Source organism: Ambystoma mexicanum, chromosome 4q, assembly GCF_040938575.1.
Source record: "Ambystoma mexicanum isolate Mex_15411 chromosome 4q, UKY_AmexF1_1, whole genome shotgun sequence".
NCBI lineage: Eukaryota > Metazoa > Chordata > Amphibia > Caudata > Ambystomatidae > Ambystoma > Ambystoma mexicanum.
Genome location: NC_090928.1, coordinates 928,105,226 through 928,119,548, shown reverse-complemented (window position 1 = coordinate 928,119,548; position 14,323 = coordinate 928,105,226). Strand labels below are relative to the sequence as shown.

Sequence of the window (14,323 nt, the reverse complement as noted above, 5' to 3'; positions counted from 1 at the left end):
GATTTAATACGTGCCCAGGTTTCTGGGCATATGAAACCCTAAGTAGAGGGTCCCTTGTCATCTTAGCCAATTGTATGGAAACGGAAGAGGTTGTTTAATCAATAAATGTTCCAACAAGGGGTCTGCCTCTGAATAGTCAGAGGGCGCAGAAGCCTCGGTCTGAGGCCCTTGAACAACATACACTTTTTTCTCTTGAATGCGTATTTCTTTGATTCATGGTGATGCCTGTTCTGGAACGCATACGTTGCTGACTAAATTTCTTTCATCTAGTAACCTCTCTTCATATCAGAACACCAGTGAGAAGCGGAGAGCTCTGTTTCACCACAATCTAAGGGAGGCTGACGAGAGAGTCAAACTTTCATCACCTTCCATTTCGGTGCTGAGCTCTGCGCACCGTGCTTTTGTTGAAATTTATGTTAACATCAGAGATGAAGTTAGAGCGTACACTTTAATATTGAGTGATGTTAACCTGAAATTGGAGACATTGAACGACTTGGCTCATTCCTCTCATCCTATAGCCCTTAGACTGGCCACTTAGATGGGCACTACTCCAGTAACAAAGGCTGTAAACAGTTAGCCTAATGTGGCTACTTCTATTCAAACCCTACCACTGATGACTGATTCACAATTCTCTCATTTTAATCAGGAAAGTAGAACTGTGATTGAGGATCGGACCACAAATAAGGCAAATAATGACAGCAATCTACTGGCCGTGCCTGGACCTAGTGGGGCAGCAGCAGTAAAAGATTTGAGAAAGCAGGTGGGGGTGGAAAAGAGTGGGAAATCAAAGTATAATAAGAGAAATTCAAAGAGATTTCTGTGCTCGATCCACAACACTGCAGCTGAAGAGCTTCAGGCTCTGAAAAGTTCTGACATGGATTTGTGAAATACATGCACTGATTTTTGGTCATCCTAAAGTGCCAGTGGAAGGAGTAAACAACGATCCCAACCCCACCCCCATCGTCTAATAGGCCTCCTGGTAGAGCGCTCTCTAATTTTGAGGAGTGTATTGTGACTAAATGTGACTTTGGGACACAAATCGTAGATCTCAACGAGAAAATGAGCAAGATTATTGGCTCCCTCTACTCAATATGAAATTGTAACCCAATGTAGCGAGACCTACAAAATCAAGAATATAGGATTTAAGGCAAATACAGCATTGTTAGCTCTTGGAAGGCCTTGTTTATCGTGCCAATTTTTAAGAAGGGGGACCACCTTGATCCACCCAGATGCCGCCCATTTGCCCCTACTGGATGTGGATAGTAAGATATTTTCTGCATGTATAGTGGATCACTCAAACCAATACACTATCCAAATTTCAAATCGGTTTTAAGAGGGGGATCGGGATGGATGCAAACGGTACGGTTATGAACACACTAATCGAGTATACAAGTGGAAAGGGTTGGTTCCTGTATGCATAGCGTGTGTAGATATGACCCTTGTGTTTGATATGGTCGATAGAACCATACTTTGGAATAAACTCAGGAGATGGAGCTTTCTGACACTTCTTCATAGCAAGAGTCAAAGTTAGATTGAATGCACAGAGCCAGGTACCAGAGGTTATTCAGACTGCCAGAGGATGGATGCAGGGGTGCATGTTGCCCCATCCTGCCTCTTTAACTTCTATGTATCAGACCGTGGATATTTCCTACAGACGGCATCATTCATTCCACTGGTTATTGCTAAAGAAATGTGTTTCTGGTTAAGTTATGTGTACAATGTCTTGCTCATGGATAATAACACAGATAGGTCTGCAGCGGCTGTTAACAAGATCCACCGAATACATTTCGCAGAACATGTTCAGTGCTAACCCTTTGAAGACCAATGTTCTATCTTTTAATGGAAAGAGAACCAATCTTGCTAATTTTGAGTGGTCATTGGGTGAGAGCCTGTTGGCAGTTATGCAGATGGTAAAATATCTGGGTTACACTTTAACGAGATCTACACAGAGGACTGTCTTGGAAACAGTGTCCAGTCATTCATTCGAAAACAAAAGGCTCGACTGCAATACATTTGAGTCAAAAAGACTGGGAAAAAAAAGACTGAATGCCTTTTGTTATGTTTTCTTTTTGGGGGGTTTTGGTATAGGTAAAATTAATGGTTTTTGGCCTAAAAGCAGGAGTGTGGGGAGGTACCCCCCATAAAAAAGTTTTAAAAAGTGCTCTTTTTGTCAGTCCTTTTGACTCGAATGTATTTCATTTTGATCCTTTGTATTCGATCCTTTCACCCATAACCCTTGGCAACTGTTTTGAGGGGGAAGGCTATACAGTTGGGAAGTGAAATGCTTCAAATTTGTAAGAAATACTGCCGTTTTACATTTATCCCTCTGATATATTACACCATTGAGGTAATTCCAACTTATTTATATGGACTGGTGACGAGCTTGTTTCCTGAGAAATGTGAGTTTTGTAGATCAGTGGGCGCATGATATGGCAGAAAGCGCTGAGCTTGCCAAACTCTGTTCCCGGCAGCAATTATACAATACGAGATGGGCCTAACATCCATGTCCTGTGGTCCTATGGAAAATGCTATTAATATAAAGGAAACCTATTGTGGCCAATTCTGAATCGCTATACCACGTGGTGGCTCGTAAAGAAATAGAGGGATCAAATATGCAAAGGGACATCTCCCTAGAGGGCCTCGTTAACAATCCTAAACTAGTAAAGGGTAAATCCGTGCGGAGAGAGTCGTTGCCAAATCAATGAGTGATGTGCCACTTGTGACACGTGCCTTGAACACTCAGCAACGCTATATTACACTGTTCCCCGAACCACAAGCACGAAGATTGTTTATACTGTTTCGGCTAAACATGTTTAAAACCATCGACCGTCTTCACTCATGGAAAAGCAATGAACACTTAGAACCTGAATGCAGGCTCTGCTTGCAACCCAACAAATCTCTTAAACATTTGGTGCTATTTTGCACCAAATTAAGATCAGAAAGAACAATTCATTTGGGCCACTGGAGTTTAAACCACCCCTCCTTATGTGCAGACGAATGGTGGAAGTTGATGTTTCAGGGAACAGATTTAAAACTGGTACTTCCATTAACATGGCTGCTAGAGATAATTGAAAATCGTTTGAGGTTGCACCAGTAGAGTGAACATGTCTGTAAAAAACATGACTATGAGAAACGAGGAGGGAGTCCTGGAATTGTTAGTCTTGGTGTTTGTTTTTATGTTGTAATTTATTTTAATGGTTTGAAAAAAACAATAATATTAATAATAAAACAAAATCTTTGCTATAGATTGGATAGAAACATGATCGGAAAAGCTCATATTAGTTGTTTACTGATCTAAACATGGAGAATATAAAAATATAAAAAGAGGAACACTCTAATGCGTGTGCGAAAATGAGCTAAAGAACATGGCGCCAGTGCGCGGCCATTTTGGACATTCACTTCCATAACCACAATGGAAGTCTACGTTTCTGTGAGCTCAATGTATAGACATGAGTTCTGCCACGGTTGCAATGTGTATATTTGGAAGAAGTTCGAGCTCATTATGGAGTATAGTTGTCGTATTGTTCAATCAAGGACGTGCCAAGAATGGAGTTGAGTTGTGCAGGTGCAGTGATAAGGGGTACTGACAACGATCGTGCAGGAGACGAGCTGAGTTTTTCCACTATTAATTGGATTTTTCTGCTCTGTGCCCCCATGCTTTCTGGCCGTCCTTCGGCCTGGAACGATTGGAAACCTAAGGTCGGTGGGGATTTGTTCCCCATAAGAGAAGGGGTATCTGGGTAGTGGAATAGAATTGGAACCCCAGGTGATGAGGTCTCGCTAAGAGGGAGGACGCTCCGCTCCAGACCTCGTTAGCATGTGTGATCTCTCTCTGCCTACTTGCCTTGTGACTGGGTAGTGTTGTGGTGGCCGAAATTACGTTTTCTCCTTCAACTACAATATCAGTGATGTAACGTTCCTGTCCTTACTTATGTGTATGTCTATGTATAACCAACCTTATTCATTTACAGAGTGTTGTGTATGTTTAAAAGGGCCTGTATGTAAAGAGCCGATTAAATTCCAACTATTGGTCTAACTGTGGGTTATTGCCTCCCTGAGTCCAAGAACTTTTGGTTTTTGTGGTCTGGTAAGTGGTTTCTAGAGTAACTACAACCGACAGAAAAGCAAAAACACTCCTGGGTTACATGATGCAATGTCCTGATGGTAGAGCTTTGAGAACATTTCTAAGGATGCGATTGAATATTATTCACACTCGTGAAAAGTTATTCATCAGAGTATAAGTGATATATGCAGATTTTGTCAGAAGACTACCAAAACCCTTAAACGTTTGATGGTCATCTGTCCTTGTGGCCAGAAGAAACGAGCAATTCTTTAGTAATTATGTTTACGTTGTTGCATATTTAAATACACACTCTTTTTGGTATTGAATCTTATGGGGCCAACTCACATTGTTATTAATTAAGGTGGTAACATTTTAAAGGTTTTGAAACTGAATTCTGAATTTTAACTGATTGAAGTATCTATTGTGTGTGATGAATTTTTACATTTTTACATTTTTATACACGTATTTTGTATGTTAATGAAAAATAGTTATTTGTAATTTGTATGATGTTTGGTATAAGGTTTGTAATAAACCACGTACAATAAAAATAAAAAATTAGCCAGTTTTCTATATCACACAAATGTAATTTGGATTTCCTGCGCTTGATATTTAGCACCGTAAATAACACACGGCTGTAAACCTATATTAAAGATAAGCATTGAATAGGAAATACATTTTTACTGTAAGTATACTTTTTATGGGTTGCTGTTTTCCTTCGTATATAAATGCACTCAAATAGATGGGGCATAGTTCTTGTTTGATTCTCACAGTGGCTGAAATAAAATATGTAATCTACATGTAAAGTCCTGCCTCAAAAATGATGGCAATAGAAATGTCACTTTCACTATATTTACAGTGTTGTTGGGCGCTTAGGTGTGTGTCTGTGTGGTGGTTTGTATTTACATGGCACCCTTTTTATTTTAACAGTAAGCAGGTTATCTTATTTGAGTGATCGAGGGCTAGATTTTTGAATGGTCTAAAATGTGAGGCAGTCCACCTAGAAGGCGACCCTCTTCTTAATCAGAATCTAATTTTGCAATCCATAAAGGACAATATGATCCCTCTGTACACCAAACACCAGCATGAGTTCTGCATTTTGTCCTACTTGGTGTGTGAGAGAGAGGTATGCCGGGAACCAACCAGCACACTGTCCACAGCAATAATTCAAACTAGGAGCTTCCATCACAGAAGACCTACCCATTTTAGGCAAGCATATGCTTAAATGCTTCAGCTGCTGGGTTGAAAAAACAGCTTTATAAGTTCCTTGCCTTCTTTTCTGTGTGGTGGGATGGCCGGAAGACATTTGGGGAGCATCTCTCCTTGGAATAGATCGCAAGGCCTCTGACACTCCAAAATAGATAAGTTCTGTTTTACCAGTATTAAGGAGGTGCCAATTGGTTTTCATCCAGTCCCAGAAGGCATACAGTTTAACAAGGGGGGGTCCTGGGAGTCCCTCTGCCAGACATTAGTCCTGGTTACGAGAGATTTACCCAGAATCTTTAGCTCACTATCTTTCACAGAGAAGAAATATCCCAAACATATCAGTCTTTGTCCTGCCCTGGGGCAGTCCAGCAACGAAATGCTAGGGAATTCTCCTCTGAACAAGAGTACCAACAGCATCCCCAGACACGTGTTTCGGTCTGGTTCGACCTCATCAGTAGGGAGGAGCTGTGAATCTCTAAAAGTAGTGAGCAAGGGGTCCATGTCTGGATTCCCCTAGTAACTTAGAGTGAGACCCAAAGTTACTTAAATATGCAGATTAACAAGGGGGGTCCTGGGAGTCCCTCTGCCAGACATTAGTCCTGGTTACGAGAGACTTACCCAGAGTCTTTAGCTCACTATCTTTCACAGAGAAGACTCAGAGGGCAGAGGGACTCCCAGGATCCCCCCCCCTTGTTAATTTCCATATATAAGTAACTTTGGGTCTCACCCTAAGTTACTAGGGGGAATCAAGACGTGGACCCCTTGCTCACTACTCTTAGAGATGCACAGCTCCTCCCTACTGATGAGGTCCAACCAGACCGAAACACGTGTCTGGGGATGCTGTTGGTACTCTTATTCAGAGGAGAATTGCCTAGCATTTCGGTGCTGGACTGCCCCAGGGCAGGACAAAGACTGACATGTTCAGGATATTTCTTCACTGTGAAAGATAGTGAGCTAAAGATTCTGGTAAATCTCTGGTTATCAGCCTACGACTTTGGCATCCAAGCCAAACAGGAGATAATCCACTTCTCAGATGGAGAAGTAGTCAGATGTACAGTGGCTTGAGACAACCTGAATGGTCCAAAGGACACCATTGCATTGCTATTATGGAGAAATGACCCAGCCCAGTTCAGCTCCAATATATTTAACCTGTGACCTCTCTTAAAGCAAGATGTCACACTATCTGTACAGAGATCTAATAGTACAAGGGGTGAGTCATGTCACATGTTGTCTTTAGCCAGAACATTGTCCAAGACCTTCATCAAGACACACTTCGTTACTTGATGAGGTGGGAACCCAGATTACACCAGGCAAAAGAGCGAGCCCCTGTGAAGGATTGCCATCTGCAAAGGTTGGGGAAGCCCTGAAATATTTTATTAAATATAAAATGATGTGGTTAATCCATCTCAAAGGGTGATCTGCCAACTAGACTCCCTTTTATCAAGTTCCATGCCAAAAGCATAGTGTGCACCTCTGCCCAGGTGCATTAGTATCCCTGTTCTGCAGCTCATGCTCTTCAGTGGCACAGAGCAGGTTCACAGGTTCCTTGTAGCCGCTGCTGTGAAAGCAAATTCACTGCAGTGCAGAGGCAGCATTTAAATCTGCACCTCTGGGGTGTTGAGCAGCCGAGGAAGATGGCTGCTTAGCTTTCGAGCTCTGTCTCACTACATGAAGATCTTTTATACTGTGTCAGTCCTAGATACTTTTTTCCTCCGAAAGCCTTCTAGTTGAGATCGCCTGCTGTGCGTCATCAGCGCAGGCCGAGGTGGCGGGTGCCTGCGGATTCCCCGGCCGACGCCTTGTGAGGCCTGCTGGCGATTGAGCCTCCAGGAGAAACTGCATAATCCGGAGTGAGGCAGCAGTCCTGGCTGGCGGAGGAGGAGCCTGCAGCAGCCCTTTGGCCTGTCCATATCCTGCTGCTGGAGCAGGCACCTGGCGGAGGCTGCCGGCCCCAGACTCTGTGGTCGGGGGTTGCAAATCAGGACGTGGCGGACACGGCAGCGACGGCCCCTGTGGCTGACTGGGCGAACGCTGAGTACGGCTGTCTTATCTTACCGGTCCGGGCCGTGTTGGAGAAGTGCTGGTGGCTCGTGCTGCCCGATGACTTCTGCAGCTGAGTGGTGCGTTCCCTTCTCCTTGCAGACTCAGAATTTGCCTGCCCTATTGGTGTTGTGGATGATCCTAGGTCTGGATGGGGGGGCCCAAACCACAGCTGGACTTTTAGTAACTATACCCTACTGGCCCAAAGCCCCCTAGCCACCCACACCGGCAGATATCCGTGGTTGGAGGTGCTGCTTCCGTGGGCCCTGATTTGGAGACTTCCCATATTGCTGCTCTGTATGGCGATACAATGTCTTATTCAGCCCCCTGTTCCCGCCCAGGGGCTGTGGTTGCATGAGACCACTGGGGCTCTGGAGTGGGGTGTAGAGTTCTTTTGGCAGCCCTTCATTACAGAGATAACTTATACGGGTGCCTGAGGGTGCTTGGAGGCGGGCTGCTCGCGGGGGGGCTTCGACCAAAGATGGCAGCCTGGCCTGGGGGCTGAATACTGTCTGTCGCATCGCCCTCCCCAGGATCTCCCTTGCTGCTAGCAATGATCAAGGGTGCGGGGGGAAGAAGTCTGGGGCCATGGTCTGGTACGCCAAGGCTGCTCCCCGGGTTGAGCTTGGGTCCGCGCTCCCCTCCCAATCCTAGCGTGCGCAGCTGTCTGAACATGCAGCCCCTGATCTTAAGCAAATGAGGAAGGCCGTGACAAGGGGATTTGCAGCAGTCAGCGAGAAACTGGACAACATCACAGGCAATGTTTCGTCTGTGCGGTCTCAGTTGGCTAAGGAGGTTCTATGTATTAATGAGGTGGAGGAGTATATTGGGGCAACGGAAGACACTGTTCACTCCCTTCAGACCACTGTTGCCTTGCTGACAAAAGACATGAAGCTAGTTGAGAATAAATGTGATCATCTGGAATCTCGGTCGAGGAGGAATAACATACGTATAGTGGGAGTGTCCAAGGATGCCCTAGCCGTTGGTATGGAGCAAGTAGTGGAGTGTCTACTCAGGGAGCTACTTGATGATCCGCAACGCTCTCTCCTTTTTACGCTGTGGAGCGGCCCCATCGTGCTCTTGCCTTGTGGCCAAAGCCCGGGCAGTTCCCCCGGCCAATCATTGCCAAAACCTGAGCTATCGAGGCAGAGACCACATATTGTTTTCCCAGGGACAAGGAGGAGATGCGGTTGGGTTCTCAAACTATCTGCATCTTCCCAGATTTGTCAGTGGCGGTCCAGCACATTAATATCACCTAATATCACTACATAATGTGCTCCAAAGGCAGACACTGCTTATAAAAAGAATAACAGAATAGGTAGTTAAGCAGCAGTTCGCCAAGGGAGTTGATAGAAAAGGAAGCAGCTGAGATTTGGAACTGGTCAGGGTCAAGGTTGATAGATAGGCCTTCGCAAAGCAAATGAGTTAAATTACACTTCTAAGGTGCTACCAGTGGTTTGTGGTGAATTAAAGCAGTGTCACCCCTCCTATATATGCTCTACCTACCCTAATCCTAGAGTAGTTGGCAGGAAGCATGTTGTATAGTCTGCTCTATCCAGCCTTTGGCCAGTCGAGATAAGTTTGCTTTTGATGAGCCGAGAGTGTGGCTGTGGGCTGGCATTATGAGAACATTGCCATGTTTTATGACTGATCTGCATTGGTAAACCCACATTTTAAGGGGGCAGGCTGTCGAGCATGGTTGTGGGTTATTTTACAAAGACAAGTCACTTGTATTGACCAGAGTACCAACCTAAACAGCATGTGGGCCATGCAACCCTCGTAACTATTTGAAGGAAAAGAGAGGCAGGAAGGGGGCACGATGGAAACTGGGCTACTGAAATTACCATAAGTATCACTATAGAACATATTACTTGTGCATTTATGCACAAATGGGCATAGCGCTGTCCTTCTCTCCTTGTCCATTAAGAACACTTCAGAAAGGAGCTTTCACTCTTGCAGTATTATTGGTCCACTCCTCAACCCCCACCTGAGTGCATACTGTGTGTGAGGGGGGCTGATGCCCCAAAGGATGCGGGGGGGGGGGGTTCCAATCTTTGACCTGGGAGGCCTTGTATAAACAAGCATTGGCAACATTAACAGTTTGAGCTTATGTTTATGCATGAGAAAGCATTTGCCAGGCACTGCCACAGTGGTATTAACTGGCTTTTAATCGTAGCAGGTGTGCGTACGTGGGCATCTAATTGCAGTGCTTGGCAAAAGCCTAATACTTTATACATAAACCAAAACTGTTGACTTTGGCAATGCTTGTTTTTAACAGGCCTTCATTGAAGGACCGACCTGGTTAAGACATTTCTATTACACCAATAGCGATTTTGCAGCTGAAATTAAGTCATTCACTCTCAGAAGAGTGAAGGCTTTGAAAAAACACTGGCAGGTACTTTGAGTGGAAAATGTGATGGTACGGATTCATTAAAGCGAGCTCAGAGTCTGCATGAATACGTGTTTTGGGTGGGCAGGGGCAGGAACTGGTTGGAAATGCCCTAGTGATGAGCATGGGCAAGGGCAATCTATCGGTGGGCAAATAACCAAACACCTATGAACTCATTGTGTGTCCCCCCTTGTACGCCATTTCTCCCGATCTGTACCATAATGAATAGTTTCACACCTAATAATCCAGACTAAAATATATCTGTAAGACAGTTTGCCGGGTCATGAGAGGAAGACGCATTTGCAGAAAATGGTAATTCGCCGTTAGTTTGTACATACATACAGAAGCCTTGATGTTATGTGTAGACGGAGATGCGGACGTTGTTACATGTATTTTCACCAACATTTGATGTGTTGTATATGTAAAGTCTGGAGGAAGGAGATGGCAACCACTTGGGCTCTGTCTAGTTTTTACCATCGTTGTTATACAAGTTCCCGTACTGAGGACTTTGTCATCTTTTCAGTAAACGCACACCTGTTCTATGCAGATCACGGAGTCCATATTGTCATGTACGAAAAAGTTCCGAAACAAAATGCACTCGTTTTTGAAAATCAAGATAGCGTATTATATACAGGTACTTTTGTTCGCATCATCTCCGAGAAACAAAAACGTTTTGCGTCAGAAAGGATGATCGCATGAGCCAAAAAGCAATTCTGGACCAGTTTCCAATCTCCAATTTGTGCCGCAAATCCTAACTTTAATGTTTTCAGGTTTCTTCGTGAAGGCACCTATTGGAGTCTAAATGCGTTTGTCTTGTCTGGAAACCTAGGCAAACAGGATTAGCAGTTTCACACAATGAGCAAACTAGCATGTTAGATGGAACGTTTCTCCTGCCTTCCAAACAGAAGTCGGTGACCTGTATTCTAGTTAGAAGTTGTAAAACATGTTTCAAGTCTGCAGTGACGCTTTGTTCATGGGGGAAGGAAGTAACTTGGTCACAAAAGCTGTGGACTTGGAAAGTACATTTTGACGATGGCATAAGTCTTCCTTTTTTAAATGTGTTTATTTTATTTTTTTATTATTTTTTTTACTTCTGCCAGGTCAGCCTGCTCTTCGAGAAGCTTTCTCTCTGTCCTGCATAACCAACGGAAGCGCTGGCACCAGAAAACCGACACACAGTTCTTCCGTTTCCGTTGCTAAAAAAGACACGTTTTCTTCTTCTGCTAAAAGGTAAATAATAAAGCAACTGTTTATTGTGTTGATTGTTTGCAAACAGAACCTCCCATAAAGATGTCTGATGGAATTGCTCAAGGAAATAAGATTTTTTAAATATGACGAGTACGACATTTTTATCACTTTCAAATTGAATTATTGAAACTTTGAGGAGAAACCACTTTTACTACAGTACGAAGTGTTCATCAAAAAATGTGCAGTATCTGTTTCCTGGATGTACTGTTTGACTCCCAATGATCCTCTTTCACTGTGTCTTTCATCAAGTGCTCTGGTTACACAAATGCATTGTACAAAGCTATAGACACTTAACCCAGATTAACGCGCACAGGAAAATTATTGGGCTGCAGGAGAGTTTGTAGTAGACCCAACAAATTGGGTTTCCCTTTTAGACACTGTTTAATCTCTCTATGTATAAATTAACTGCAAAGCCAGTAGTGATTTCACACTGCACGGTTATTGGAAAATTAATTACGCATTAATAAATAATTGATACACTTGTGTGATACAAACTTGTACACCTTTGTTCAAAGTAATAACATGCATTCTTTACTTTTGATTTCAAGATCATCAACCAGTGCACTAATTAAAAGCAATATTTAGTCAGACATTGTGACTCTTGCTGACAACGTAATTCGGAATCTGTCATCGGTCGAAGGAAGGCTGTGCGTCTTCATTGGGCCATTATTGTAAGATGCAAGTCCATTTGAGTGTAGCAACAGCGTTTGTTCACGCCCAATGTTGCATTATTTTTGTAATGGGTCTTCAAGATGATGCTGGTTGTTTTTTAATGTTATGATTTGTGTTGCTTGGTTATAAAAACAAAGCTGCTTAAAAGTTTCTTTCAGTACATCATGAATCTTCTTTTAAAGGCGGAGAGCAATTTTAAAATGAGCTGCAAAATATATACCCTTAGAAACGTGAACTTTTAGAAATGTTCATCTTTTGTGTTGTCATCTGGTAAACCACTTTATTTCAATTTCATTTTGTTTATTTTTAATTGCCTTATGTTTTTGTTCCATCTTATACTTTATTTTGCAGTGGTACAGAGAAAAAGAAGGAAAAACCTCATGGGACGAAAGAGAAAAAAGAGGAATCTCAGGCTAATGATCAAATTCAACAAACTCCACAAATCCAAGCATCACCTTCTCCCCAGCCCTACTCACAGCCTCTCCAAACACACAGACAAACTCCAGAAAGCAAGAACTCTTCTCCAGTCAAAAGGTTTCCACAGTGCCAAAAGCTGAGCCAGGGAGGGTTGTAATGATACTACTTGCCTGTCAGTATGGAATTCTGTGTCTTCTGAAGTTCTCAATAAAAATCATTTTGTGTATATATCACTATAAATATATAACATAAAAAGAGGAGGGATTAAAAAGAGGTATATAGTGCTGGTCAGTAAGTAAAACCAATCAGATCTGCTGAACAGTCATTAGCTTAAACACATCAGGCTAAATTTATTTTTAATTGGCCCCATACATTCAACTGAAGGTTCTTACAGCCTTTTGAGAGGTTCCCAAATAACACTTGACCCCTATTTCTTAGTATGGTCCTTTTCCGATAGTGTGATTGAACTGCAGACTTGGGCAGGGTCGCATTTCTCCCAAGCCAGTTCATCAATCTCCTTATGTTTTTGTGTAGTCCAGTATATTCTAATGAATTTGGTATCATTTTATTTTTTGGTGGGATTCCTGGATCCACTGTTCAAAGTGGAGCCTAGTCACTAAAATACAACACACTTCCTTTTGTCTGAAAAATGCGCAGTTAAATACATTAATATTCTTCCGTGGAGACACTGGCGCGATCTACGTATTCCATATCTCTCCACCATGCACATGTTCTTCACTGGTAAGATCCTCTTCCACCATTTGCCTGTCTGAAAAATGATTCACTCCTAAGCTAACGAGGTGATTTTCTCTGACCAGGATGCATCCGAACATCCTTCACACAATATAACTTATCATATTGTTTTTTTTAATCTATATTTGCACACACTGAAAATCAATATTCTTGGCACATTCTCTATTGTTCCATCCTGGACACCGATTGGTATTAGGCCCATTTCCTATTAATATTTCAAACAGTGATTTGCACCTGTGAAGCATTGAGGTGCCAACCTGCACTGGGAAACTCGCTCCATAACCACTTTGATCCACTCTCTTCCTGACTCCAACGCTAAGTGAATGACAGACATCAGTGTGCTGTTCAACCTTTCCACACGTGCGTTCCTCTTGGGATAGTATAAGATGTGTTAGTGTGTTATATCCCATTCTCCACACACACACAAATCTCAGTTTCCTTTGCGATTCATTGAGCCCCATTATCAATTATGATGGCACTCCAAAATATAGATTCTAAGAATTTTATATTACTCCTGCAGTGGATGTATTTAGTGATGCAAACCTCAGCCCACTTTGCTTGCAGATCAACCACTACTGTTATATACGTCTCACACACCCCTAAAGTTCATTGGCTGAATAGTTCCACTCTAAGTTCCTCGCATGGCAATTTGGGAACCTTTGGCCCCGTCATTTTGTCACTCTCCTTACATTCTGGACATTCTTTTCATATTTGCTCTGTGCAGGTAGGGTTGAAATAGATAACGGGCCCACAATGGCAAGCAAATGTGTAACGTGCCCACACACTTAAGGAGCCAATCCTCGATGATTTCAAAACCATTAGTTTATCCAAGGATAGTTCAGACATCTTACTAATTATTTACACTGAACGATTTTGTGCTTTTGATGCAATGGTGCAGCTGAGACTTGACCACCATCTGAAATCCATGCTGCACAAGTGTAAGCTAGGGATGGGCATTAGTTTCAGAATAACAGAGTATTTGGTCACATTTTCTTAATGTGCGTTTCTCCCCTGCCTTTAGCAGTAGAATGGGACCACTCCATTGGAAATACATAGGTGGCCACTGAGTACAAAGGTGGGTCAATGGTCCAGATCCTAAGTTGTTAGATTCATTTCAGATGTGATTTCTTTGGGGGCACAGATGGTGCTACAGTTATGCAAAACAAGAGTTACTTTGGACTGAAAGCTTGCCAAAGCATTGACAGCCAAAGCTGTTGAAATATAGGGCATATACTTTCAAAGAACAAGAAGAAAACGTTACGATCACCCTTCATGGGTAACAGCCCAAGTGGTGGTGCAATATGCATAAATAACTTTGCTCAGGAACCTAAAACTTTCATCAAAAGAGGTGGAGGGGGACCTTTGAGGTGTGGCTGGGAAGGGGGCATTATTACTAGAAGTTGGACCTAGTGACTTCCCGTTGCCATAATCTGGAGGACGCACAGAGAGGCATGACCCTCAAAGATGCACATGCAAGAGCTGATCATTGGAGAGTAAAATGACTCCTGACGGATGAAGGTTTCGCATTGGACTGCTCG

The 14,323-nt window shown here is 43.0% G+C and overlaps 1 protein-coding gene across 5 annotated transcripts in view; it reads left to right on the top strand.

Moving 5' to 3' along the window:
- The window catches only part of EML4 (EMAP like 4), a 1,387,551-nt gene that overhangs the window by 514,413 nt on the left and 858,815 nt on the right, over positions 1 to 14,323 (top strand). For 3 of the 5 annotated variants that reach the window (XM_069608481.1, XM_069608484.1, XM_069608480.1), the window contains exons 3-4: positions 10,796 to 10,925; positions 11,967 to 12,149. In XM_069608481.1, coding sequence (XP_069464582.1) covers positions 10,796 to 10,925; positions 11,967 to 12,149 — 313 coding nt within the window. The remainder of the gene's footprint in view (positions 1 to 10,795; positions 10,926 to 11,966; positions 12,150 to 14,323) is intronic. The other 2 variants (XM_069608483.1, XM_069608482.1) reach the window with 1 other exon arrangement.